General features: G+C 44.5%; 1 protein-coding gene across 1 annotated transcript; it reads left to right on the forward strand.

Moving 5' to 3' along the window:
- Positions 1–2890: 2890 nt before the first annotated feature.
- Positions 2891–9483, forward strand: larp6a (La ribonucleoprotein 6, translational regulator a). Its single transcript, XM_039795699.1, has 3 exons — positions 2891–3776; positions 5673–5871; positions 7511–9483. Exons 1-3 carry the CDS (start codon positions 2989–2991, stop codon positions 8606–8608), a joined length of 2085 nt encoding a protein of 694 aa, XP_039651633.1. The 5' UTR covers positions 2891–2988; the 3' UTR covers positions 8609–9483.
- Positions 9484–9777: the final 294 nt, after the last annotated feature.

Consider the following 9777-nt stretch of genomic DNA (forward strand, 5'->3'; position numbering starts at 1 on the left):
CGAATAGTTGTGAGCAGGGAATGATGTAGCATTATTGGTCTCAGCATTTGAGATATTATAATTAATTGACTTTTAGTACTACCAGTAGATCAATATATATTAATTTAATGGCTGCATGTGTCTTCTGAAAATAAGAGGTCGTAGACATCTACTGCAGTCAAACACTACATGAGGTAATGTCAGACATATGTTTTATAAAGACTGTCAGACTTCCAGGTCATAAGGTATAGACATACTCAGTCAAAGCCAATACGACTCAAGAGACTTCAATTCCACTGACTGTTACCAGAGTTGTACAAACAGGATCACATCACAGTCTCGTAAATCAAGAGCGGCCACGTTTATTTAAATAAACTAATATACAATGTTCCAAGCCCTACTGGCACCATGCAAAGTAACAAAACTCTAAAAGGCATATAAAGGACAAGAAAAAGGAAAAATCCTCTAAAGAAGAATACTTAGGGGAGGCAATTCAAAGAGGGATTCTCCTTGTAGGTTTGATGATGCAATTGGAAGTGGTTAAACAGTAATTATGAAAAATGAACAAGCATTAAGGTGTGAATTACAAGAATGCCTGGAGAGAGATTTTCGAGTAGCACGGAGTATCCAGCTTATTAGTACACCAACATTGAATTAGTTTCAATACACTAGCCCTGTAATGCATCCTGTCTTCGTGAAGTTCGTCGAGAACACGTAGCGAGGTGTTGATTGAACTCTGGAGGCTGTAGTTTGCGGTGCTGCTGAATTGTATTGTATTATACATTATTGTAATGTATATGAAAGGGGCCTCTGTTTTTTGTTCACCCCTAGTGACATATAAATAAGGTTGAACAAAATAACAGACACATCTTTCAATACACATTTTTGTGGATTGTTTGGCCATCTATGTCACACAAACAGGGACAACCATGCCTGAAAAGAGGAAGTGATCTGCAACACAACCTACAGGTGCTTAGTAACAATGCCAACCTGGTATCACTTCCTGGACAGTTTGTCTCACAGTTTCACAACCATTTTAATCTTAATTCTGTTGGTTCAGGAATTTTTCTCGAAATTGGTGTAAATGTAATTAAACAAGGCGGAATAAGGACAGATTCTAGAAAATGTGCTTATTTGAATTGGAAACAGTTGAAATGATCCTGCTGGCAGACTCTGTCGCTTCTTCTGGAGAAATAAATCCTCAATCACAAACTAAATGGCTCAGATTATTTGTTGACAATCTTTTCCTCACCCCTTTTACTCCCTCTTTCTCACACTTATTCTCAATCTCTCTCTCTCTCTCTCTGTCTCCCCCCCCCATGCTGCATTGTACACAAACTGGAGCACTGTATGGCATGTGGTGCAGAGAATGAGTCAGACTGCCCACCAGCTGTGAGCGTGGCTTGCCAGTGGGGAGGAGTAAAGATATTTCATGCAGGGCAGGCAACAGCCAACGACATTGGTGTGGGTGATTTACAGGGCTATCAGGATGGAGGCCAACAACAAGCTACGAAAATGGACTAGAGGTACAGCATGCAGAGACGCATTTAGATGACTGTAATAATAATGCTCTCGCGGAACACCTACATATGCTTTTGTGCTACAAATCCCCATCACTGAAACCAGTGATCCTGGAAATGAACTCTGGGACCCCACGCCTACTTTTGAAGGTCCCAGTGGATCTCTAAGACAAAATAATAATAATAATAATAATAATAATAATAATAATAATAGTTTACTTTTATTTTTGTGAGATTTCACTGGTCCCGTAGGCCAAGAGCAGCACCACAGCTACCATCAAAGACAATGGTCATATCCTCAGTACTGTCTCTGGGATTTCGTTGGGGGTCAATAATTCAATTCAATTCAATTCAATTGTATTCATAGTATCAAATCATAACAAGAGTTATCTCAGGACACTTTACAGATAGAGTAGGTCTAGACCACACTCTATAATTTACAAAGACCCAACAATTCCAGTAATTCCCCCACTTACATTTTGACAATTTGTTTCGTAAAACAAAAGATCGTGTGTGTTTCTGAACACTTCTGGTAGTTTGAGGAAGGCTTTGAAACAGAATGTAGACCATTGCGTTGGGAGGTCAACACAACAGGAAATATGACCGAACCGTAATGAATACAATATAAAAAATGGAATACAATTTTGTTAAACCTTTATTCTATTTAGTCCTGCTGCGTCGTCCTGCTACTCCCCTGCTTCGCCCTGCAGTGCTCTGCTACGTCCTGTGACGCCCTGTAGTGCCCTGCTATGCCATGAACTACTACAACTACTATTTCTAGTCACTGATCCATCATCTTTATTGTGACTATTATCGCCACTGTTCATCACACCCCCAACCGGCACCGTCAGACACCTACCAAGAGCCTGGGTCTGTCCCAGGTTTCTTCCTGAGAGGGAGTTTTTCCTCGCCATTGTAGCACTAACTGCTTGCTCTTGGGGGAATTACTGGAATTGTTGGGTCTTTGTAAATTATAGAGTGTGGTCTAGACCTACTCTATCTGTAAAGTGTCTTGAGATAACTATTGTTATGAGTTGATACTATAAATAAAATTGAATTGAAAATTGAATTATTGATTTTGTAATTTATTTGATGGGTAAGGTGTGTGTGTGTGTGTGTGTGTGTGTGTGGGGGGCACTCATGACTATTTTAAAAAATCCTGGCGTTTAATGGTTTAATTTTGCAAATCTCTTGATTTCAATTAATGCCATAAATATCTGCTACGCTATTGTGTTTCCTTTCCTTCAGGCACATACACTACACGCCTTATGCGTGCGACCAGACGCTGAGAGCCTATTATCCAATTAGCGGCGTTAGACAAAGGGTCGTCCTTGACACGGGCAATTCCCCAATTAGAGAGGAACACGTGAGTTCGCTCACCTACTTAGGGCCACGTAAACGGGCGTTCGCGTCTTCACATCAAAAGACATCGCTGTCTGTGTGTAGGCCCACAAAATCTGTGTATGAAAAAAAAGAGCGAGCGGGGAATATGCACGCTTTGGTGAACGCCTTCATGCGCTGCCTCTCCTTTCTCTTTCCTCCCTCTTGGCTTTGTGTCAGTTTTTGCTTGTGGGTTGGGAATGAGTGCGAAGAGACGCTGCCACGGCCCAATCCCAGAGCACGTTTCAAAAGCAGAAAGCCTCTTACATATGAGGAAGTAGCAGCACTAGCAGCAGCAGCAGTAGAAGCCCAAGGAGGCTCCAGTCCGTCGGTCTCACCAGGTCCAGGCTGCGTCTCGCTGGCTGCTACAAGCCCCTCTGCTCCTCAGGGCCCTCTGTCGGGTCGGATCTGGATCGGGGGTCTTTGGCGAGCCGTGGAGCGCGTCTTCGGAGCCCCTTGGGTCTTTCTCCGCCATCACTGGTGCCCGGAGAAGCGTCGAGCAGCTTTACGCGCCCCGTATCCTGTCTGTGCCTTCGAGTCAAGCGATATTAAGAGCTTCCAGGGAGGCGGCGCTGCTGCTGCTGCTGCTGCTGCTGCTACAACCGTGGAAGGTGAAGGAGCAGGGGGGAGCACCTTGACTTGTTCGAGGAACATGAGTGGGTCCGTGGGGAGCCCCAACCCGAACCCAGCGGAGTGCGTCTTCGTTGCGTCAGTGGAGCACGGCATCGATGAGGTAATCACCGTGGACCAGCACACTCAGGAGATGGGGACGGTGACGATAACAGTGGCCATTCAAGCGGCGGAGGACGAGGAGCCCGAGGAACTGTCCTCCAACAATATTGACTTCCTCGGAGGCAGCTGTAGTGAGGACGAATTCGGAAGACATGACAAATCAAGGTGCGAGTTATTTGCTACTCTAAGTCAATTGTCCTGGTCAGTGATGCCTGTGTGGTAACAACAGGTTAGCTGCCAATTGAAGTCGATTAGGCTCTCATTTGGTAAACAAAAACGGTCTCCTTGGCCTTGACAGACTTTTCATAAAAAAAAAATGTTTTAAGTTTTTTTTTTTTTTTTTTTTGTCCATAACTGTGAGTGAAGTGTATTCCCCTGCAGACTAGGTTCAGTAAGGTTGGAGAGTGACCGAAACGTTTTCCTGATGTCGAGGTTAGTGGAACAGTACAGGTAGCCCTTTTTTTCTGCGTCGGATTGGCCCCTAACTTCAGTGGGTGGGCTCCCAGCACATGCAGCGTGGGTACAGTTGGGATTGTTTGTTTCACTGAATTTTTTTCATTTTTTTAGAAATATGCTGCATAAATGGAACCATAGGGTCTATAATGTGTGTGTGTGTGTGTGTGTGTGTGTGTGTGTGTGTGTGTGTGTGTGTGTGTGTGTGTGTGTGTGTGTGTGTGTGTGTGTGTGTGTGTCACAACAAAATCACAATGTGCGAGGAACACAATAAACTCTCCCAATTTGGAGTTGTAAGTCCTCCCACACCTACTTGTGGGATGTTATTGCGATTTCCCAGGTGGAGTGGTGTGGAAGTGTTTAACCACCTGTAGGCAGCAACAGGGCTGTACAGCCAGACACCTTAGAGATAAAGGATGGCACCTTCACTTTAATCTAATTCCCCTGCGTCATGACCTTCTATTTTTATCCTCTGGCCTATATGTTCCCTACTCGGACTGCATGCGCAAAGAGTGAGTCAGTGATTAAAAAGGCCAAGGGGGAAAATAAATCGCTCAGTCCAAACCAAGCCTTTCAGTTTGCCTGTGGGTCACACCTTAATGACTCTCTCTGGCATAAAGAGCTGCTGTCACGCTTGTACAGACCGGTGCTTTATGGCACGTTTTCTTCCACACAGGCTGTATTTTAAGATCCCTAAACATCTGATATGTTTGGAACCGATAGAGGAAAGTGCAGATTGTCAACGGTTTTTAGGCTGTTAAATCGAATATTCCTGCAAAATTACTCCAGAGATTTCAATGCACTACTTAAAAGTGACTTGAAAGTGAACTTCATTCACAGCCTATATAATAAAAACAAAAATATATCCAGTATCCATTACATTTCTGCTGTATTAACTTTAGTTCACATATTTAAATTATCTTGTATGTGTTGACCGTGACAGATTTTTCCGCTTCTTAAAAACTCAGCTCGTGGTTTTCTTTATCTGAAGTCCAGCTGAAGCAGTGGGCTTGTGCCAGCTGTGTGGTCAGCCGGCTGGAAAGATGTTGACTTGAGGGTGTGCGCGGGAGGAAAAGGAGGGGAGGAGGTGATGAGTCATCCACAAAATTTCATTCAGACCCTCACTCTTAATGGGCAAGGCCACCTGACTGTGCTGCTTCACAGTTACATTCAAGCGTCGGACTGAAATCAAATTGTGCCTAACAGCCTCAGCTATGCCGTTTTTGGTACCGGTTATTGGTAACTGTGTGAAGTTAATTTGGTGAGCCACCATATTCTGCGTGGGAGGGAGAGCCTGTGACTCGGCGCCCTTCAGATGGAGAGGTTTTGGCAGTTTCAGGATTGGCGGGGCACAGGTGTCGAGGTCTGGCACTGAGGCATGGTGACAATGGCTGGAGACTCAGCTTGTCAACTGCTGCAAGGAAAATTGCAGAGGGAAATGGCAGAATGGAGATGCATTACTGGCAACAACTTGTGTGTAATGAAGGTGAATTGTCTAACAGTTGCAGAGATGTGACCAGTTTAGGATATGAAGCATTCGGCTGTTTCAGTGATGTACCAGAGAAGATTTTGTGCTGACCATGATGCATGTTGTCTTCCCACACACAGCGGTGCCGGGACCAGTGGAGGGGAGTTGGAGGAGGAGAGCTGGCAGCCCCCAGATTCCGAGCTCATCCAGAAGTTGGTTGCTCAGATTGAGTACTACCTGTCGGATGAGAACCTGGAGCATGATGCCTTTCTGCTCAAACATGTCAGACGCAACAAACTGGGGTTTGTCAGCGTCAAGTTGCTCACTTCGTTCAAAAAGGTAACCGTGGCTGCAAAGCACTTTGGAACAAAGGTATTGTCTGGAAATAACTGGGATTACTTGTCCTGATAAGGCTGGGAATTACACTCGGAGCCTTTGCTATTATTGGCTATAGCATAGTATACATACCACATGCTATAGTACTAGTAGTACTGGCCTAAAGGGATAGTTCAGACTTTTTTTCAAATGGGGTTGTAGGAGGTACTTATCCAGTCAGTGTATTACCTACGCCCACAGTTTGGAGAAGCAGGCAGGAGTCTTGAAACGGAAGCTAAGAAATGCACTGCTGTGGATGGCAGCAGCTCAATGTATTTTAGCCAACTAAAAAAATAAATAGTGAATGCTATATTTTAGAATATTTTCACCACTTTACCTTACCATCAGACAGCCCTTTCCGATGGGGAGCTAAAGCTGTTATATCCATCTATGCTCTCTACAAAGCCACCAGACTCCTTTTAACAAAAATGGTAATTTCTTTTCCCCCGCAGAACACAGGAGATGCTGGTCTACCGCTGCCTCGGTTGGTTAGTGTTATGGTGTGACTTTGGTGTTTTTAAAGGGTTAGTTTGGATTCACTGTCGCACAATAACAAAAACTAACCAACTGATCAAGGCAGCAATAGACCAGCAACAGTACAAGGTAAAAGGACTCTTGTATGTTTTTTTTTTTTTTTGTTAAAGTAGTCTGGTGGTTTTCAAGAAAGCATAGATGTAGGCTATAGAACAGCTTCAGTTACCCGTGGGAAAGGGCCGTTTGATGGCAAGGTAAAGTGGTGAAAATATTTTTTATATAAACATTATACAGTGGGCCTTTTTAGGTGGTTTTTTTTATTTTTTAAGCTGCTGCCCCCATCCACAGCAGTACGTTCTCCAAACTCTGGGCGTGCCGACGTACATAATGCATGGACTATGTATGAATACCTCATGCAACCCAACATAAAGTCTAAACTGTCCCTTCAATATCTGAGCTGATAGTCAACTCAATAACATGTTTAGCCACATTCTACATACTAGATATTGTTAACTCTGCCAAAATGTACAAATTAAGGTAAAGCAAGGCTGAGGAGAAGGTTAAAATGGGAACCTGGGTAAAGCTTTCAATTTTTAATTTCCATTGACGTACAGGCTCGTGTGAATTTTGAACAGCAATGACTGATGTTTCTAGTGTCAACATGACTAGCTGTTGGGGATGCAATTATATTCTCACATTGATTCACAACAGCTGGTGCTACATTAGGCCTATGCATGCAGATTTTTTATTTTTATTTGTCTATGCCGCAAGTGATCGGAGTCCCCATGCTCATTTATAATATAAACAAGGATTCACATATGAGCTTAATGACACTGGGGTGACTCATTTTAAACCTGAGCAAATTATACAGTGACTTGGGTAATGCAGTGAAGCCAGGATGTTTGGTACAATTATTGATTCAGGAAGTATGACTGAAAGGAAGGCAGTACACACTGCTGATCAACCTTGCTGACAGGCTTAAGTTATTGTTTAACCAATTGATCTTAACAAAGGATTCATGACTCTCTGAGAAGCAGTTCTACAGATCAATATATCAACTAATTGTTATGAGACGGCCCTCTTAAACTTGGCATCCCACCCATGTAACGCAAGCATTGTTTCTTTGCAGGTGAAACACTTGACTCGTGACTGGAGAACAACAGCTTACGCTCTGAGACACTCAAAGATACTTGAGCTGAACGATGAGGGGCGTAAGGTGCGGCGCAAATCTGCAGTGCCAGTCTTTGCCAGCGAGTCGTTGCCTAGCCGCATGCTGCTGTTGAGTGATTTGCAGAGCTGGCCGGAGCTGGCAGCTCTCGCTAAGGATAACGGAGGCGGTGAGGGAGGAGCCACTCAGCAGGAGCAGCTGATGAAGCTGTTGCTGAAGGAGTTCGGAACGTACGGCGCCATCGCCTCTGTGAGAGTCCTGAAGCCCGGGAAGGACCTGCCGGCAGACCTGAAGAGGCTGAGCGGCCGCTACACTCAGCTGGGCACTGAGGAGTGTGCGATTGTGGAGTTTGAGGAGGTGGAGGCGGCTGTCAAAGCCAACGAAGCTGTGGGGAGTGAGGATGGAGGGGCCGGCTCGCTGGGGTTGAAAGTAGTCCTGATTGGCACCAAGCCGCCCAAGAAGAAGGTGCCGAAAGAACGGCCGCGTGAAGAAGGAGGGATGCGCAAAAGTCGCTCGCTCAACAGCCGAGTAAGAGAGCTTCAGTACCACGGGGACGACTCGGCCTGCAGCTCCTCGGACACGGAGAGCAACCCTACGTCCCCAAGGCTGGCCAGAAAGTCCCAGTCCTGCAACAAGCTCAGCCCCACCACTGCAGGCATCAACATCCAGAACAATCACCTTAGTCCTGGTATGTCCCCGCGTAACAGTCCCTGGTCTAGCCCCCGTGCCAGCCCCTGTCCTCAGCGCAAATCTCCGCATTCCCACAAGTCTCCCTTAGCCAGCGAGGGCAGGCTGAGCCCCGAGGCTGGGCGTCGCTGGGCAGACTACTCCTCAGACAGTAGCCTCACCCCTTCGGGGAGCCCGTGGGTTCAGCGGCGCAAGCAGGTGGCGTCTCAGGAGAGCAGTCCCGTGGGCAGCCCGATGCTGGGTAGAAAGATCCAGAACGCCGACGGCCTGCCGCCAGGCGTAATGAGGCTGCCGAGGGGTCCCGACGGAACCCGCGGCTTTCACTGCGTCTCTGTTGCCGAGAGGGGAAAGAGTGCCGCTACTCAGACTTGATATGTGGAGCATTCTTATGCACTCCTTATCCCCCAGGAAAAGAAATGATACGTTGGAAATTTGAGCTGTTCTCGGCCGTGTCGCCCAGTCCCCACCCCACATTTCAGACTGTGTAGATATATTTTTGTTGAGTGCATCAGTTTTCAGTCTTTTGTTATATTTTTATACGTTTTGAGTTACCATGGTAACAGAAGTGATTTACTAATGGAAATTTGAGTGAATGTTAATTGATATTGCTTTGAAATGGACCATGTCACCTCCATTGCTGTCTAAACTTGTTCTACATGGGGTGGGTTGGAGAGGGAATTCAATTTTTTTTTTTTTTTTTTTGGAAAAGTGTCCTGTCTTGTCTGTAAAAGCTCACAACATTGTATGTGGATGGTGTATAAATGTGTAAGTGGCATAGGCAAATGGACTTGATAGAAATATCCCCATATGCCTTTTTCTGTGTTTGTCTACTGTGAGTTCCAATTTGTTTACATATTATTTAAACTGAGGCCATAATCACTCCACTGCCATAAAGGTTGGACAGTTAAAATCTGGAAATGATACATTTTTTTTTTTTTTTTTTAGTTTTTTATTTTGCCTTTTTTAATTTCAGTATTTTCAGTATGCTTTGGCACTTAGTTGGGAAGGTTCTCTTCTCTCCCTGTAAATGTTAATTTGTTTGGCACGTAGCTGCTTTATTTATTGTTTTAGCTTTATTTTTATTTGTTTCTTGGCATCTGTTTCCATCGGTCTAAGCTCACAGTGAGGTTTGAGGGATGTTCAGGTCAGGCAGAAAAAAAATGCTCTTATGTTCTTGCCTATACATCTGAGCTGGGGTATTTGTACAGTGCGATTCCTATTGTACAAATAAATCACTAAAATTGCAATTAGTCTCACTTTCTTTTGTTTGTGGCACATTTTGGTGGGTGGTTCATGATAGTATGAACCAACAATGATCCAATCCTATTTTCTATTTCAATATGTAAAAAAGATTTAAGTGAGATATTGTTGCTGTGCCAAGACTGCAGAAGCAGTTTGACACTTGGCAAGCAGAATTGGCACACTGATGGTGGTTTTTTTTTTTTTTTTTTTTTAAATGGATTGCACAGATGGGAGCATGATAAGAGATGGATTATAAAATATATCAACCAGCCACAAACCTAACATTGACTAAATGTTGG

The sequence above is a fragment of the Perca fluviatilis genome, chromosome 3, assembly GCF_010015445.1.
Source record: "Perca fluviatilis chromosome 3, GENO_Pfluv_1.0, whole genome shotgun sequence".
NCBI classification, from domain to species: domain Eukaryota; kingdom Metazoa; phylum Chordata; class Actinopteri; order Perciformes; family Percidae; genus Perca; species Perca fluviatilis.

Coding starts and splice junctions, on each gene's coding strand:
- larp6a (XM_039795699.1), top strand. CDS start 2,989: ATGCACGCTTTGGTGAACGCCTTCATGCGCTGCCTCTCCTTTCTCTTT. Junction 3,777..5,672: donor GGAAGACATGACAAATCAAG/GTGCGAGTTATT, acceptor TCCCACACACAG/CGGTGCCGGGACCAGTGGAG. Junction 5,872..7,510: donor TGCTCACTTCGTTCAAAAAG/GTAACCGTGGCT, acceptor GTTTCTTTGCAG/GTGAAACACTTGACTCGTGA.